The sequence below is a fragment of the Scomber scombrus genome, chromosome 8 (assembly GCF_963691925.1).
Source record: "Scomber scombrus chromosome 8, fScoSco1.1, whole genome shotgun sequence".
In the NCBI taxonomy this organism is placed as follows: Eukaryota; Metazoa; Chordata; class Actinopteri; order Scombriformes; family Scombridae; genus Scomber; species Scomber scombrus.
In genome coordinates, this window is record NC_084977.1 from 16,551,895 (window position 1) to 16,570,390 (window position 18,496).

Sequence of the window (18,496 nt, forward strand, 5' to 3'; positions counted from 1 at the left end):
CAGTTTTTGCCTGTTGGTTCTAATAAGAGCCAATGGACTAGAGTTAACCACAATCATTAGAAAATTATCCTCATAATAACACAAACCTCCAAACTTTATGACAACATTGCCGGCAGATAACTTGCTGTGTTAGGTGGACAGACCCACTTACTTTGCCATCTAGCAGTGTAGCAAAAAACATGCATATATGTATTTTTTCTTTCAAACAGATGCATGATAACACAAACTATTGGCTCCTTTGCTTGTGTATTTCCAGCCTTCCTTTACCTTCCAGCCAGACTGCAGAGCAGCTCTTTACCAGGGCAGAGCTCCTCCACTAATACCAAGTAGGAAGAGGTGATGTAGGCAGTGTGCAGCTGGACCAGGTGGGTGTGATGCAGCTTCTTCAACAGCTGGTATTCCCTCAGCACCAACTGTCTCTGCTCTGCTTTGTAAGGGGTGATCTTGGCAGCAAACACTTGGCTGGTCTCAGCATCCCTACACAGGGTTACTATGCTGAAACGACCCCTGAGAGAGAAGACAACAGAAGATGAGAGGAGGAAGAAAAAATGCTGAAAAAAGCAGGACGCACAAGTTAAGAATATCTTTCACTTAATGCACGCTGGAACTGCTTCCAGTTCTCTATTAACCTGAACAAGCAGATACAGAAAATGAATGGATGATTGTTAACATTCTTCTTTAGCATTGTTCTGAGATATCAAGAATGATTACAGGGGATAATGTTTTTTAACATGAAAGGAGACAAAAATAAACTTGTGAAATATCAGCACAAAAAATTCAGTTCAGTATAGAAATATTACTACTTGATAAACCTGAAAAGTTAGACCAAAGGTTCAAAATGCAACCTAAAACAATGAAAATATTAGCAAATGCAAACCAAAAGACGTAAATGCTACAGTAAATAAAAACATATACACTCTCGTTATGATGAATCTGAAGAAAAAAGTTATGGCTGTTATCTTGCTCAAAAACTGCAGCTTCTAATTGAAATCGCACCTGTTGATCTCAGAGAGAAAGTTGTAGTCCGTCTGTGTTGTCTGTTGCCGTGACCGTACGACCTTTGACCCCAGGGACTCCAGGGAGGTTTGGATGAGAGGAATGTGAGTCTCTGTACAACGGTATAGTAAAAAAAGGTGAAACAATATAGCCATCCATGAAGTGGCTCCCTCTGTAAAATAATAACATATGAACAATAAATGGATGAAATAACACAGTGTTTAAGAGAATTTTTCTTGCCTTCAGGGTGAGTAGCCATAACAACAGGTGATGAAGTATCACTAAAAGGTCCTGCTCCTGTCTTAGTGATGCAGCCCACCCTGAACACATAAGAAGCTCCTCTTGGTAAATCCTTCACCACATAGCAGCTATCTGTCACCTCCTCCGACAGGACTGTCCACTCCCCACCTGAAGAACACAACATTTTAATGCTCATGCAGTAGCTTCAAACATCAGTGATATCAGTGATATTGTGTGAGGAAGTGTACGGCCATGGCTTAAGATTTACTGATCAAGATATATTATACAAAAACTAATTTTGTATTCAATAATAATATTGTCTTCAAATATAGCTACTGTGTCACAAAAAAAGCAACACTCCTCCCTGTCTGTTGAAGGCACTCTTCTGTATTTTTTTAGCTTCAACTGTCCCCTTACTGGACCTTTACTGACTGATGGATCCACTAAATAAAAGGATGTAAAAAGCTGACTGGAGGATTTATTTTGTAACTTCAAATGCTCACATGCCTGATGGAAAGTGGTTTGGTATTGATGAGTGAGGAAAGTCAATCTTAACTATTGACTGGCATTAGTTCAAAAATGAAATAGTAAAAGAAAAAGCTTGAATTTAATGAATACAAACTCTGTATTATATTTTTTATCTTGATCATCATCATCATAAAACATTCATACCATGTATGTACATTAAATGTTATACTTCTGTAGTAGGATCTACAGAATATAATATGTCAAACATAAAGCTATTAAATGTCCTTTTAACATCAAGTCATTTCTCTGCTGCTGTATTGTCTCTGTGAACCCACCGTCTGTACAGTATTGCACACAGTAAATGACGGGGTCACTAGACTGGACTGGCCTCCACACCAGCAGGACACCACCTCCATCTAACTGGAACACATCAGCCTTGTTTGGACGGACTGGCAGATCTGAAAATTGGGCCAAAAGTAGCTTAAATTATTACAGCATAATAATAATGTCAGGATTTCAGGTCATTTTGGAGTGGATATGCATAACCAACAGAATGATTCTGCTACCTTTTGTCATTTTGAATGCTGGTATTTTCAAAGAAGGCAAGAGTTTGGAAGTCTTCTTTTTTGAACTCTCAAGACCAGTACCACGCTTCCTTTCAGGTGGGATGGGAGCTGATCCTTTTACTATTGGGCCTGTAATGAAGGACAGACAACATAAAAATGAAAACATGCATTAAGATTAAATATGCAAAATGGAATATACACTAACTATTGTTTACTATATATGTAGTATTACGATTCCACAACTGAGGACAAATCTGACAAATGAAAATAAAGAATTAAAACTTATCCCGGTCTACATTATTTTTAGTTTTTAGGATGCTACTTGAAATAATTTCCTGTGTAATTATAATGATTGCAATAGCTTACCTCCTTTACTCACATCCTCCTTACTGGAAGACCTTGAAAACAGTTTGGTCAGGCTGGAGGCCGAAGCTCTCATTTTCTTCCTCAGAGACATGGTGGGAGTATCTGGCTTCATTATCTCTCCTAGTGTGGGTCCTAACTCTGTGTCCTCTAGCTGCGCATAGGAATGGCCAGTCCAGGACTGCCTGCGGAAGATCTTCAGCAGTCCCAGCTTGGGTGATTTTCCTGTAGGTGGCCGCGCTTCAAGGGCGGGAGCAGATGCATGCCTCTGGAGGCCGTGGCCTTCCTTCTTGTCTTTGGCCCTGGGAGGCCTTTCTGGAGCCTGGAGAGAGGAGAGGCTGGGGCTGGGACTGGGTGTTAGTGAACTCCCCATCTGACTTCTGAGGTTTGCAGATAAGTTGGGGTTGGAGCGTGTGCGGTTCCGTGGTGGTGCCTGGGGAAATGAGCTTCTGGGTTTAACTTCTTGGAATGAGCAGCAAGGTGATGGTGAAATCAGAGGTTCCCCTTGATAATCGTACTCCTCACTCCCTCCTGATCTGTATCTTCCTCTGTGACGACCATGACTCAACTCCTCATGAGAGCCGAGTCTACTTGAAGACTCTGAGCCACCTTGTTCTAGAATAGACGACTCAGCCAGGGAACCCTGGGAGCCAGCAAAAGTGTCTCCTTCTGTCCGCTCCTGATTCAGCCTGAGGCTCCCTCTGTCTCCAGTGAGGAGGCTTGAGGGACGACCAAGTGTGTGAGTCCCCTGTAACGGTGCAACAGAGCCCCTTCTTCTTGCAGGTCGCCGAGGACCTGGAACGGCCAACAACTTTTTCCCTCCCACTTCATCATCTGTCGAATCTTCCTTCAGACTTTGAGTGCCCTCTTTGTCACCTGGCTTGGTGCGCTTGGGTGAGCTGGGAGATCGCCGAGAATACTCATCCAGAGACCTGCTCCTCCTGTGAGGGGATATGTTGGTGTGGGCGAAGCCAACTCCACTGTCAAAGGAACAGGATTTCTGCATTTTGGGCTGGATAGATGCCCGTCTCTGGCCACGATTGGTCTCTGCCTCATCCTCCACATATTCAATAAGAGGTTCATTCAGGCGTCCTGAAAAGCTTCTTCGGAGTGGCTTGCGACCTCTCTCTTGCTTTTTGGCCTGGAATTTGTCCCGTAATGTCATGTGTCTGGCAGACATAGGCGAAAGCTGGTGAGAAGTGCTATAGAAAGTGCTTCGGATGACGCTACCTCGAGGGATTCGACCTCCATCACTCCCTGAACCCTCATCTCCGTCAGACAGGTAGAGAGATTGACTACTGTCCTTGCTGAACCTACGCTCCCTCTGTGGTGTGTGTTGGTACGACACTTCTGATGAAGTAACTGACTGCCGACTTATACTCCGCTCTAGCACACTCCTCCTTCCTACAATCTCCCCATCCTCTTCCTCCCCTAATGTCACTTCCTCTTCCTCCTCTTCATCTAGGTTGAGTTTGACAAAAGGCTCAGGGATCAGCGCTCTCTCCATCGGAGGGTCATTGTCCTCCTCTGTTTCTACCTCCTCCTCAGTTTGGCTGTAGTGCTGGAAAAAGTCCCAAGAGTCAGCCTCATCATATTCAGACGATGAGCCACTGCTCACTGAGGTGCTGCTGTGTTCCTGGGGCTCACGGGGCAATGTCACTGCAGTCTCCCTGAGAGGAGCATCCAGCAGTTCAGGGACGGGCCTCAATGTGAGCACTGAACCAACGCAAGTCAAAGAACGCTGGGGAGATGTGAAAGATTCAGGTGAGAACATGTTTACTAACAAATATTTTTTAGGCAATTAGGGAATCTACTGTGTTTTCATCAATGTAAATATATTAAACTTGAACATATCAACATTACAAGAAACCAATTAGTGCCTTTTCCCTCAGAGGTTGTGGTTTCAATGAAAGATGGTGTGCCAGAGGGGTAACTCACTTGCCACTTTCTTTTTGAGAGGAAGACTTTCAAACTCTTTGTGTTGATTTCATCAGTATCTTCACCAGCATGTGCATCCTGAATACAATTACAGTGATTTGTGGGGTTTATTTTGTTCATAAGTTGGGAAGCTTGAATAAAACATCCATTGTGCTGTATACTTTTTCTAACCTGGATCCATTGGTGGCTCAAACACTCAAAGGCAGACGGACGCTTTCTACATTAGATGGAGGAACATTGGGAGTGGTCAAACGTTTGCTATGTACCTGCACCTGTAACCACACCTAACAGTGATGTCAAAGTGCACTAAGCACCTTGAGTACACTTCTACATAACAGCAGCACTGTGAGAACTTCAACCACTGAAGATCAGAAAAAGAAATTTACACTAATGTTCAATAATTTAATAAAGTATTTCTTTAAGTAGTTAATCTCAGGCTTGGTTTATTTACGCAAACTTTGCAAGGAAACAACTGTTATGATTTTACAATTGTGTTTGACCTGAGTATGGATAAGTGGCAGTGTAAGTAATGCAGGAACAAGTTTCTTACTCTGGATCTGGCTGAAGGAGCATGCGGAGAAAGTCCTGGGCCTCAGGGCTCCTGTACATGACATCAGGGGCTTCCCAGTTCAGGGTCCCTTCACCTACCCTCAGCAGTGTAGCACGATCGGTCTCACCCACAAAAGGGCATCGGCACACCAGACTATCAAGAGGAAGAATGGTTTGCATAGCTACCAGAGACATATGTACAACTCTGACATAATCTAATTAAATCTAATTAAATGTTTGAGTCTATTATCAAAAGCGCAGTGATACATACCATAAATAGGTTATAACACCCACAGACCTGACAGAGAAAAATACATATTTCTATTATGCCATGTCATTTTGCAAAACAATTTACAATAGAACAGTTAAAAATGTTAAGGTTTAAATTCAGTTCAAATTATAAGTATGCTTTATTTTGTGCTTGTTATGTTAGATGATATACATACACACATACATATATACGTACATGGGTCAATGACGTATAAGGATTTTCAACAACTCAATTTTAGAATAATAAAAACAAGCATATCTAATGCAGTGGTTCAAACATTCAGAAAGTTGTGTACCTGAAAATTCATATTACAATTTGAAAGTGATTTTAGTGGGGGTTTTCAAGATTAATTGGCACTGGCCTTAAAGTCATGTGGTGCGACCATGATTCATCTTGAAATATCTTATATGAATAAAAGATCATCATTTACAAAATTAAAAAAAAAATGCAAATACTTTGTTTCCAAACACTTCATATTACTGAAAACTTGTAAAAAAAGATGTGAAGCGTGTTAAGTAAATTAATTTATTTCAAGATGAATCATGGTCGCACCACATGACTTTTTTTAAGGCCAGTGCCAATTAATCTTGAAAAACCCACTAAAATCACTTAATTTCAAATTTATAATATGGATCTTCAGGTACACAACATTCTGAATGTTTGAACTACTGCATTAGATATGCTTGTTTTCTATTATTATACAATTGAGTTGTTGCAAATCCTTATACGTCATTGACCCACATACTTAAAGCATCAGCAAATTCATCATAGAAAAACATAGAGTAAAAATAAAAAACAAAAAAAATCTTTCGGCACTGATTGTGATTTCATGAGTGGTTAACATTATCTACCATCTAGCAAAATTGGTAATTAAACTCACCAAATATCTGTGGCCGCAGTGACTGGTTCTTGGTGAACAATCTCAGGTGCAACAAACTCTGGTGTACCGAACATGCTGTACTGATGTCTGGATGTGTCTATTTCCTGGCAAAAGCCAAAGTCACATATCTTGATCTCATCTCTCGGTGGGTACACCATTAGGATATTCTCAGGCTGAAGGGAATATAAATGAAAATTAAATTATGGGTTGCATGTAAAATAGTGCTGCTGACAATAATGCAATGTTGTTTGGCCCAAAATCTCACTTTAATGTCCAGATGCAAAATGTTCATGCTGTGAATGTGACCAACTCCCTCAAGGATTTGCTGGATATATGACTGAACCTGAAATGAAAATATAGGAAATTTGTCAAGAGTCATACATCCTATTTGCAAGAAAAAAATATTTTCTGGAGGAAAATATAATCTTTTACCTCTTTCTCGGAGACTGAACCTCTCAATAATAAATGGTCCACAATTCCATGAGAACAGCAGCTAGAAATTGTGTTGAGGAACAAACTAAATCCACTGTGAAGAAAAAGTTGTAGTCATATCATAACATTTAGCAGAAAGGATACATTTCTGTGATGAGCACCAGTGTGCGTCTTGTGCAAAAGAAATCCAGCAGACAGGCCACTCTGGGATGAGCCAGACGGGAGAGCAAGTCCCTCTCCTGGAAGGACCTGGTCCGAGTGCTGCTCCGCAGAGGCAAGAACTTAGCAGCAAAGATTTCAGCTGTCCTTCTGTGGACTACACGCTTTACTACCCCAAATGTTCCCCTAAAACAAAGCGAGAGGTGAAGATGGTTCTATCAAATCTCATAGATTGTGGGCAGCTTGCATTATGTCAATATGAAGCATGGGTTCACCTTCCAATTTCCTCATGGACGTCATAGACAGAGAAGAGCTTCCTTCTCTTTCCCAGTTCCACCTCTCTCTCCTGAAACTCCAGTGGACCTACAGAGACACCACATAATTTGGCTGAAACAGGTACAGAGCCTGGATTGAAAGCAATCACAACATATTCTTTGCCTTCCTTGCAACAACGTAATTATGTAACATGCTTTATGCCTAAACTACACTGACCATTAAACTTAGTTAGATTTTAGAACGTATTAATTTATCAATGTACTGAAACACCGATGAGTAGCAGTGCATGCTGTTGTCTCACCTTCCTCCACTGTGAGCTCAGCCTGGCATGAAGCATGCCCAGAATCATTGTAGGAAAGGCAGGTGTATATGCCACTGTCCTCACCCTCGGGGCACACTATGGTCACTGAGCAGCGGGCACCATGCTGTACTATTTCCACATTCTCATCGGCTGTGAGTTCCTCTCCATCCTCCAATCACAGATGAGACAGTACAGTTATAATGAGGATAGCTGTATCAGTGTCTTTGGTTTACAAACACTGGTCAAACCTTTTACATTGTGACCTTTTAAAAAGATGTGATGACCTTCTGTGTATCAAGAGTAGAGGTTTAACCAAGGTTATTCACAGGTTTATTAATTTTCAGAGTAGGCAGTATGGCTAAAATCTATTTACTATTTTACAAGAAAAAACACAAACTAAAAAGAAATCAATACAGCTATAAACAAAGAAATGTACATCTGTGTAGTTAACCATAAGTACATGAAAATCATAAAAAATAAATTTATGGTAGGACTAGGAGTTTTCTATGCCTTATATCATGTTTCACCCCTACCCCAACCAACTCCCTGTGGGTGGGAACAGTGGTCCTACCTTGTACCACTGTATCTTAGGGATAGGCCTTCCTGTGATGATGGCAGTAAATGTAGCTGGTTGGCCAGGCTCAACACACAGGTCTTCAGTGGGTACCTGGATGGAGGGAGGAGCTGAACAGGAAATGAGAGTACTTAGTGATCACACAGAGTTAGATAATAGTCACACTCTTATGTTTAAGCATCAAGGATACCATCTGTAATTTCCTGCATTGGCTCTGCGATGTAGATCTCTTCTTCCTCTTCCTCTATATAATACAGAGGCTGCTGTTTCATGGATGTAGAGGCAGGAACAGTCTCTTCAGTGCTACACTCAGTTCTGGAGAGAAAGAAAAGATAAAAAAGCAAAGGTCGAGAATCTTAGAGTTTCTGCTGCGCACCATAAACTTTCACGTTCACACGAGAAAGTTCCAAATGGACACTCAACTAAATGACCAGTACAAGCCTTCGAGTTTGATATACGTTTTACTCCTTGAAAGCACTGTGAACCAGCTGTGCGAGCAGAATAAACTACTATGCTACAGATCAACACTTGCAACAAGGCCAATATCAAAGAGGATTCCCCTGAATACGTCTCAATAACTTTATTGGATACATCTTCGGACTTTCTCCTCTGCAACCTTTGTGTTATCAAACATAATTGTTGTGGACGTTTGTTCGGAACTTTAAACTTGTGTGTATTGGATCATTAAACATAGACTACGTGACGAATTGTATGGATTTATTAAAGAAGCTCTGCATTTTGCCTTCTTGGCTTCAGTGTGTATGCTTACAATACTTCAACTTTCTGGTGCACACCAGAAACTTTAAAGGAAGGAAAAGAAGGTCAATATATCAATGTTGGTGCTGAACTCACTGTTCATTGTATCCAGGAGGGAGGATCATCTTAGCAGTAGATGAGGGGCTAAAGTCTGTTTGTAACCATTTCTTAACAAAGGCAGTGGACCATCCCTCTGAGTCTTCATCTATGACAAACAAAATACCACTCAGCAAGAATTTAAGGGTTAGAGACTGAAAATAAATATATTTTAATAAAATATATCTCTTAAAGAATTATCACTTTTCCTTGATTGGTATACTAATCATTGAAAAAGAAAAAGTACAAAAGTACATTACCTTACAGACCAGGAGCAGTAATATTGCATTTCTTACCTCTGGACTTGTGGGTTTAACTCAACTAACCCACCACATCAACTGTACATGGGCACATGCCCACTCCTGCAGGGACCACCTGCTCAGCACATGACCATCTTGTGTTTGTTGGAGTGAAGAGTTAGCTGGGCATGCATTGGCAAGAGGAAAAGGGTGAATGTTGAGCGATTATTTGTTATCATGATAATGATGACTTACATGGAACGATCCATGTGAAGAACTTCCTGCTTTAGGACAAGTAGAGGGAAGATGGAAAAACATGTAGGTTATAGACAATGGAAGGGCATACATGGTGAACCAGTGTCCAAAAGCCAAAAATAATATATATGTGAGTGAGAAAACTTTGTAATGCATATAAAGTATATAATACTGTATGTCAAACTTACAAAAAGTTTTCATCAGCAACACTGAATTTGGTTTAATTCTATTCTACTCTGTCTTACTAATTTAATTGATTACTGTTTGTGATAATAACAGTGGTAACTTACAGCTGGAAAATCACGTTATAATTTAGGACAATAATATCAGTGATTTCTATCTTTATATCTAAATCAAAGCTGTTAGTTGTGGCACCTCAATGCTTCACCTGACTTTTGGATCCTAAAGTCAGTCTAATGAAGGAGGAAGGAATGGCCCTAGTTTGTTTCAATCCATGCCCTCTGTGGAAAGTGGAAACATGATGAAAAACACAAAAACATTCCATACAATAAATGTATCAATGTCTTTTCATGGGTGAGGATGCTGGGAGGTGCAGTATGGTGTCTATGTTGAATGGTGGCCACTAGATCCCACTAGGTTATGGCAATGGAAGGTTGTTTAGACATAGTTAGAGATAGTTATGGTTAGATTTGAGGGTTGTTTTTTCACATGATTGCCGTGTGACCATAACAACGCTTGAGGTCTGAATTACAAGAAGAGGTTAAAGTGCCTGGGACTTAACGTCAGTTAGTACTGAAGTGAGAGATGAACCATATTCAAAACCAAAGAGCACTAGTTCAATTTAGTTCAGAGATGAGTTCAGGATGGTGATATGGGAGAGTGGTTAGCCACTGATATTTGCACTAAAACAGAAATACACACGGTGTGCAATTATGAATTGATAAATACTGTATATTTCTCATTTAAATTTTAAATTAAATTACAGTTACACAATCAAAGAAAGAATGAGAAATTGAAATAAAATGTGTTTCTCATGCATAATCACTATAAAATGCAGTTAATAGTTGTGAGACCACATTCACTGTACTGTACATGTCATGTACTGTTTCATCTTGTTGGCATTCATCTACACACTTCACTCAAAGCCAAAATCCCTGGGGATCTAGTGACAACTGATATGGTAGTTGGAACTACTTATGATATGAGTGTGTGTGAAATGGGAAGAAGGAAAACATGAGTAAAGTCTGAAAATGGTATAAACTTCATAGAATGGATGAATGGTAGTGGTTGAAAGTGGAGGCAGATGCAAACTGTTGCAACATGTTGTAAAGTGAAGAGATGTCACATGATGTGATGCAAAAAAGGGTGACTGGATAAGAAGTGAAGTGGACTGAAGTGGAACCCGGACAATGACATGTGCTTATTCTCCTCTCAAACAGAGCTGCACTAGTGAGAGTTTGGAGCATCCACATGAAACCCCTTTCATGGTTTTCCCTGCTGTGTGGAGGATAGGTACCTTCAGCAGCTCTGACTGTCATACCTTTAGGAGGTAAATCCTGTGGTTGGTCGCTCTCAATGTCAATCGGTGGTACATAGGCTGGGCACAGGCCTGCTTTGCACTTGACGCAGCCAAACTCATTCCAAAGCTAAACCAAACAGAATATTAAATTACTTTGATAATGCCAATTATTATGATATAGTGTAGATTTTATAGATATGAGTATCATACCTCACACTCATACTGTCCAATATCTGCCTCTGTTGCACAGGTGACCGTTAGAGACAAGATCCCACTCCGAACGTCGTTCAGGACTGAATATTTTTGCTGTTCAGTCAGCTCTCTGCCATCTTTCAACCACCTGCCAAGCCAAAATATGGGTGTGTTTGGCACGTACAATGACCAAATGAATCATATTGCAGTTACTGTGTTGCCATACTGTACCTGATTCGTGGTAAAGGAGTGGTGAGTGTGGAACAAGTGAACTGGATATCCTCTCTTTCTATCAGACAAGCACTCTCCAGCCGACTCACAAATCTGGGTGGAGCTGGAGAGAAGAACAAATTCAGAAAAAAATATCATCCCACAACTTGGCAAGCTTAGAAAGACCAGCAGACAATAAGTAATGTAGTGGTACACATGTTTGTAGTAGTATTATTGATAGCACATAGTTGTAGTATTTATAGAAACAGTAATGGCAGTAGTAGAAGTATGAGAACTATAAAACTACTACTAGTAGTAATAAAAATAGTATAGTATCTTATAAGTGAAAAGTGTGAAATTGTTAACTCATCTTACTCAACTCAGCTCCACAGTTTTAAATTGTAACTTATATACCTTGAACTAAAACCAAATAATGAAGCATTAATGTGTATGGCTGCATGAATGCAAAAAAGGGTAACAGAGTAACAGTGGTTGAAGAAGTAGTAGTATGAGCATCAGCAATGGTAGTAGTATTTTTTGTTAACAGTAGTAGTTTGGTAGCAGTCATAATATGAATAAGTAATAGTAATATGATGAGATCCCATAGCGGTCATCTGTGCCCCTGTGTCACTGCAAGCAAGTGTAGCATTCACCTACAGTTAAACACAGCTGGAATAACACACCATGGGCATCCACAGACTCACCTTGCACTACAACCTTAGCTAGAGTGCCAGCACTACCCATGCTGCTGGCAGCGTAGCATGTGTACTGTCCAGAGTCCTCTGCAGTCAGGCTGTCAAGGATGAGACAGCAGGTGCCTGTCCGGTCTTCTGTAATAATGTGATGGGGGTCATCCTCCAGAGGGAGGCCATCTAAGGAATAGACATCAGATTCTTACTGTGTAACATTTATTATTATTATTATTATTATTATTATTATTATTATTATTATTATTATTATTATTATTATTATTATTATTATTATCATAATCAGTATTCATGTTGTTGTTGATGATATGAGGCTGAGAATAATTATTTTCATTTACTGCCAATAAAACAAAAAAACAGTGAACATTTTTTCAGCACTACAAAGGAGTGTACATGTTGAAGAAAACTTACCCTGATAAATTAAGGTGGAAAACACAATAGGTAGCAGTAGATAAAAGAAAAGAAAAAATATCCAAATGTTGTAAATATGGATTTTTAAAAAGCCTTTTCTGACCTTTGAGCCAGCTCACTGCTGGTTTGGGTGATCCTGTGACCTTGCAGCTCAGTTTGATAGTCTGTCCTATCTTTGTTGTGCAATCAGACAGCTGTGACTCAAACACTGGTGGGCCTATTAATCGACACAAATATAAATACAGAGATCACACAAGAAGCATTTGGAGAAAATGTTTGACATATCACAACTTAAAAAATATTTTGTCACTCAACAATTGTGAGAAAAACACAGGACAAGACCAATAGGTTCAGAATGTTAGAAGTCAACGTAATCCTGTAGCTGCCATTGTAATTTGAACAATACTGATTGAAAACAGGGAAAGATTTAATTATCTTATAATCATTGTCTTGACCTGGTGTTGACTTCCCTTCAAACGTACTGTTAGTGGGCAGGCAGGAACGTTGCTGTAGCTCCTTGAGATCCTTGAGCCAGGAGAGTTTAACCATTGTGGAGCGGCCTTGCAGTGTATACCTCCGCACTGAGCCCCTGTGCTCATGCCACAACCCCCAAGACTTTTCATCTCCAACCAAAGTCTCCTTTATTTCCACATCATTCAGCTGGATAGATCACAAAAGAATGAATGACAAAGACTGGTGAGTAGGAATGTGAGGTCAAAGGTGGAAAAAGCTATGAGAATATACTGATATACAGTAATTGTCATCATGTGTTTTTTTTAGTAGTGGTTCACATTTGAAAGTAGATTAAGTTAGGATAGACGTTACCTTCATTTTATTCTTGAAGGTGTAGGTATCACAGTTCATGCCGGTTTCTCTTTTCAGTTTACAAAGTACAATACATTCCTTGAAGAGAAAGACTTGTCTCTGATGCCCTCTAGAGGTTGTCTTCATTTCAGGAGATTCCTCCCATACTGTGAAGACTCCCTGGGAGGAAGACAGCAAGCAAGGACCATATTTTTATCATGTCAGATGTCATGACTTCAGGCCAATAACCTTTTAAGTAATTTGTGCATTTTTAAATATATAATTGTCAGGTAGTAATGTGGAATAACAGAAAAGAGGGCCTTGCAAAAACCTCCAAATAGTACTGAGGTTCATAATTGTGTCAAAGGTTAACCTGGATATGAAAACATCTGTAAAGTCATTTGTACTGACCTGTCGCACAGGCTCGCCCAAAGCAACAAGAGGTGCTGGGTAATTCTCGATGAGGGAGACCTGGTGCATGTTGTCAGACCTCCAGGGTAGACAGGAAACCAGAGAGAAAGCATCTTCCAGTAGGAAACAGCTCTGGCCACTCTTTGCTTTGTTCTTGATGAATTCCTATCAATAAAGTTTCCATTTACAGACCAAATGTTCAACTGACACTCTCTCAAGAACAAACTACAATGCAAAGCAAAAGAAGCTAATTAAATGCTGTAAGTTGAGAATGATAATGCAAATATGGAAAAAGGGGTTGCAAGAAAATACTACTTAATTTATGAATAATACACCTTTAGCTAACACTAATATCATGCTGACATTAAAGAGGTTTCACAGACATATTTGTAAAAACAAAACTGTATACTGACCTTCAGTAAAGCCTGGTAGGTCTGAATCCTTTCTACTGGTCTCTGAAGGTAGGTAATGACATCCATGACAGGAGCTTCAGGCTTACCAGATTCGGTTAACTCCTGGAATGTAATGAGCAACATATTGAAGAAAACACATGAGATCAGTGTCATAATGTTGCTCATTAGCACCTTAGTTTCCACAATGTTTGTGTTAATATTTATGTTTAAATCCTGTCAAGACATACTTTGAAATATTGCTGGATAGCCTTGTCAGTGACGCATGCCTCTGCTTGTGCCTGCCCCACCATGTAGTAAAGATACTTTTCAAAGTCTTCAGTGTGCTTGATGAGGTGCATAGCAACATCATCATCTGTGGCACAGTCTCTCAGTCTGGGAAGAATGGACCTGAGATGGTATAAAATAACATTAACATCAGACTCTGTTTGTCAGTAGAAAAGGACAAAGTTCAAAAGGAGATTCGACAAACGGCACAACACACAACATTGTCTTTTTAAAACTAAACTAAAGGGGAAAAAAGGTGAATACAGTGTACGAAATTACCATTACAAACTTCTATGTATTGACTATAGACTGATGAATGATGAAGCAGTTTGATAATTATGTATTTTATATTTGCATGTTGTATTAACACATTCGAAATGGCATTATATTAATTACAGTAGACTACATATGAAGGTGTGTATTACCGCTCATGGAGAGAAACAATGTCCTTGATATTCCTGAAGATAATCTCTTTCTGGTTGAGGACGTTGACGGGGGCATGGCAACTAGAGTCCAAATATTTTAGCTGATGAGAGGTGAAGACCCTCATCTCCTTTACAAACTCCTCCTCTCCATCAATCAGGCCTTGAATCAGTTGGCTAAATAAAGCAGTATTTGTTTTATTGTGAGATTTGTCAAGATAAGGCAAGGGAGGATTACTAGAGACAACCAAACTTTAGAATACATTTAATTATGCAAATAGATTGATATAATCACAAGAATGTTAATTAAATTTGTTCCAAATACCTAAGTAGCCCAGTACACGGGGACATTGTTTACAGTTTATTGAAGTTCAGTACATAAATCAGTATTTAATGGTACAAAACTGACCTCAGCGTTCTCCTGTACTCTTCACCTGTAGATCCAATACCATCAAGATCCTCTTGAGGTGCTCTCAGTTGTGGGAAGGTCTCCTGTTTAAAACAGCATGTATTACTAAAGGATTATTTTTCCTTACCTGGTTGATCTTTCAATTGAATATGATGTCTCTGTTGACAGTATTGCACTGCAAATGAACATGATTATTTTTTCAGAATATGGCATGTTTGCTAAATACTACAACTGACATCTGGATTTTCAAATTCTACCTTTCTCTTCTTCTCCAAGTAGGCTGGACACACCCACCCCTGCCGTGCAGGGTTGGTTTTGGTGGGTTTGGTCCTCACCAGCCATCTGTCAGGATGAACAGAGTCCACGACCTCTACATACTGGCCCTCTTTGAGAATAAAACTGTCCTTATTTCCACTGATAGGACTGCAGTCAGCTCGAGCCACATACATTTCAAATGTCTAAGGGAATTAAAAAGCAAATATATTACATCATTTAAGGCACATAAAATATAATTGTACTAACTTCCACTTCAATGTTTGCATACATCCAAAAAATAAATACCTCTTGTCTATCCTCTTCCCCTTCAGACTCTGATCCAGAAACAGTACTAGTTAAGGGTGTGTGGGCACAATGATGTTTAGGAGATGGTGTCCTCATTTTGCCTTCATGGGTTCCTATAAATTACAGACAAAGATGGTTTTAGTATAGGAACGTGTAGGGGCAAGGCGATAAGTAGTTAAAAACAATAAAGAAAGAAATCAACATTTCTGACCTTTGACCTTTAGTAGGTTCTTAGGAGGTTGTGGAGCAGCTATCTGCTCTTTACTGTCTTTTGGAGGCACTTGGTCCGCTGCTTTTGGTTCTTGCCTGTGACAATATTCATAAATATCCATGAGCAAAATATTTTTAAAAACTGCAATAAAATTCAGTTTACAAAACAAATCTTTCCAATGCTCCCTGACCTTCGTATAGCTGGACTGATTTCAACAGGTTCCATTATATCTGGAGCAGTGTCATAATCAGAGGGACTCGACACTGTTGAGAGTAGGGTTCATGGAAATCATAAGCACAAAACCATTTGTTTAATTATTACGGCTTATAAATGTGTTACTCACTGGAGCTGGAAGCAATGAGGGAGGATTTTCTCCTCTCTTGGAGGTTGATCTGAGTATCCTGCTCTGTCAGATTGTAGGCCTCCCACAGAGAGACGTTCACACTCTCTACATAATTTGCAGCATCTATAGTTGAAGTAGGTACCTGGGTTTTAGTCTGAGGTAGATTCTGAGTCTGTGTTTTGACCTTTGCCTCAGGCTGCAATGGGGCGAGTTGCAGAGGAGTAATGGTTGCAAGAGGTGGGTGTACAGGCTTCTGGACAACTGTTATGTTTCCATTGTAGGAGGTCACACCAAACTTATTCACCACCTCACATGTATAGATGCCACTGTCATTGGTGGTCAGTTTGGTGATCACCAGAGTGCATACACCATTCTCTGTAGTCTCGATATGGCATCTCTTATCATTAGTGATTTGCTGTCCATCTTTCAGCCAGTTCACTGTGCTGAGTTTTCCATCTACAACACACACTAAAGTGACTGTACTGTTAAGATCTGCACTCTGGTTCTTAAATACCTCTTTGAAGGCTGGTCGCATGTCTTTGCGAGTTTTGTAGCCTTTAAAGGCAGCCTGAATCTTTACTGCAGCCTCTTGCATTTGTGGTTCATCCTCAGTGCTAATGTCCACCTCAGGTGTGGCCTCCTCTGATGGGAGGGTCCTCTGGAGCACATTAACTGGAGAAAGGCTGGAAGGTTGGGTTGACCTCTCAGTAAAAGAGCCAATGGGTTGGTCATTGCTGTGGTCTGCTGGTAACTCAGTCAAAGCTTCTAAGAAAGTTTCATCTTCAGAAATATAAAGAAGAGGAATGTTTCCTGTTGTTTGTGGTTCCTCCTCCCTTCTCATTGGCTCAACTGCCAGTGTCATTTCCCGGTCCACGTCAGGTTCTTTTCTGATGGGTTTTACTGGTTGTTTGATAGGCTGTTTAGTGATTGCATCCTTCTCTGCAGCTTTCACCTGTTGCTTCATTTTCTCAGGTATTTCGGTGTCTGTTGTTACTGACTGGTTTCTTTCAAATGTTGGTTTCTCTACAACCTCTTGTTTCAAAGGCCTTATTGCATGTTTTATTGGCTCATCTTCAGTTGTTCTCACCATACCTCTTGTCAGCTGTTGTTCATCTTGATCTGTCTCAGTGTCCCTCGATAATTGTTTTTCCATTCCCCCCCTCGCTTTGCTTTTTGTCCTCACAGGTGGTTTCGGAGGGTCAAGTTCAGCCTCTTTATTCACAGGTTTTTCTGGTAGTTTTACTGCTTGTTTGTCCAGCTGATTCATAGAAGGCACCTGTTTCACTGGCATTTTCTCTCTTGTTGTCATGTTGTCTCTCTGTTTAAGGTCTTCTTCAGAATCCGTTATTGTAGTGTTTAATGATTGAGGAATTATCTCCTCAGTTTCCTTTGCAACATAATTAAATGGTTCCCTTTCCCTTGGTACCTTTACTTTAGATCTTATTGGTGGTTTCAAAGGCTCCTCTTCTGTCTTGTTAATTTCAACCTCCTTAACTGAAGACCTCACTTCTTGCTTCTTCATTGTTTCCTCCCCAATTAGCCTCTCAAGTGGTTTCAAGGGCTCTTTTTCGTCCTCGCTGTTCTTCCATACATCTGTTCCTGGAGGGTTCACCTTCTTCTCCACTTCCCTTGTTTTCTCTGATGGTTTTCCTGGTTGATTTGAGCTCTGTTCAGCTTCAGGTTTCATTTGTTTACCCACTGTTTCTCCAAGAACCCTATCTGACTGACTTACTTCATGGCCAACCCTAACCAATTTCTCCAGATTTCTTTCTGGTTGCATCCTCTCCATGAAAATTTCACTTTCCATTTCCAAAGGCCTACCTGGCCTTTTCACTTTCCCACCATCCTTCTCAAGTAACACCACTGGTTTATCATCTTTCTTGTAAATCTGACTGTCTTTGTCCTTATTCCTCTCCAGCTGTTTTACATTTACAATATCAAAGTCTCCCTCCACAGATCTTGTAGGTCGGATCCCATTTTGGTCTTTGTTATTCTCACTCTGCATAGACTGTATAGGCTGTTTTACGTCAATCATGAGTTCCATATCTTTTTCTGAAACTGTAATAGACGCTTTTCGCATTGTCCTCTTTTTGGGCACTGGAGGAACAAGTTGGGCGTCTGGAAGGTCAGGCCGCTCATTCTCTGGCGTAGGAGTTGGTTCTGAGACAGTACCTTTTGCCCGAGGCAGTATTGTGGGAGGCTCTGCCTTATGTGGAGCAGATTGTAGTTCTAAGCAAGAGTAAGAAGAAAAGATGCTGTTGAAGCTGATTTATACATGGTGGAAAAAAGAAAAATCTAT

General features: G+C 40.2%; 1 protein-coding gene across 1 annotated transcript in view; it reads right to left on the reverse strand.

Moving 5' to 3' along the window:
• Nucleotides 1–18,496, reverse strand: part of obscna (obscurin, cytoskeletal calmodulin and titin-interacting RhoGEF a) — a 41,207-nt gene that overhangs the window by 1,850 nt on the left and 20,861 nt on the right. The window contains 36 exon segments of the mRNA XM_062424292.1: nucleotides 268–507; nucleotides 997–1,108; nucleotides 1,237–1,404; nucleotides 2,040–2,153; nucleotides 2,271–2,399; nucleotides 2,637–4,374; nucleotides 4,572–4,649; nucleotides 4,743–4,788; nucleotides 5,122–5,274; nucleotides 5,392–5,418; nucleotides 6,272–6,444; nucleotides 6,537–6,614; nucleotides 6,704–6,764; nucleotides 6,848–7,048; nucleotides 7,138–7,225; nucleotides 7,440–7,608; nucleotides 8,011–8,123; nucleotides 8,204–8,316; nucleotides 8,866–8,974; nucleotides 10,861–10,966; nucleotides 11,050–11,179; nucleotides 11,263–11,365; nucleotides 11,946–12,113; nucleotides 12,463–12,576; nucleotides 12,842–13,019; nucleotides 13,185–13,343; nucleotides 13,575–13,739; nucleotides 13,988–14,089; nucleotides 14,215–14,374; nucleotides 14,677–14,850; nucleotides 15,083–15,165; nucleotides 15,340–15,540; nucleotides 15,644–15,756; nucleotides 15,855–15,949; nucleotides 16,045–16,117; nucleotides 16,198–18,426. Coding sequence (XP_062280276.1) covers nucleotides 268–507; nucleotides 997–1,108; nucleotides 1,237–1,404; nucleotides 2,040–2,153; nucleotides 2,271–2,399; nucleotides 2,637–4,374; nucleotides 4,572–4,649; nucleotides 4,743–4,788; nucleotides 5,122–5,274; nucleotides 5,392–5,418; nucleotides 6,272–6,444; nucleotides 6,537–6,614; nucleotides 6,704–6,764; nucleotides 6,848–7,048; nucleotides 7,138–7,225; nucleotides 7,440–7,608; nucleotides 8,011–8,123; nucleotides 8,204–8,316; nucleotides 8,866–8,974; nucleotides 10,861–10,966; nucleotides 11,050–11,179; nucleotides 11,263–11,365; nucleotides 11,946–12,113; nucleotides 12,463–12,576; nucleotides 12,842–13,019; nucleotides 13,185–13,343; nucleotides 13,575–13,739; nucleotides 13,988–14,089; nucleotides 14,215–14,374; nucleotides 14,677–14,850; nucleotides 15,083–15,165; nucleotides 15,340–15,540; nucleotides 15,644–15,756; nucleotides 15,855–15,949; nucleotides 16,045–16,117; nucleotides 16,198–18,426 — 8,263 coding nt within the window.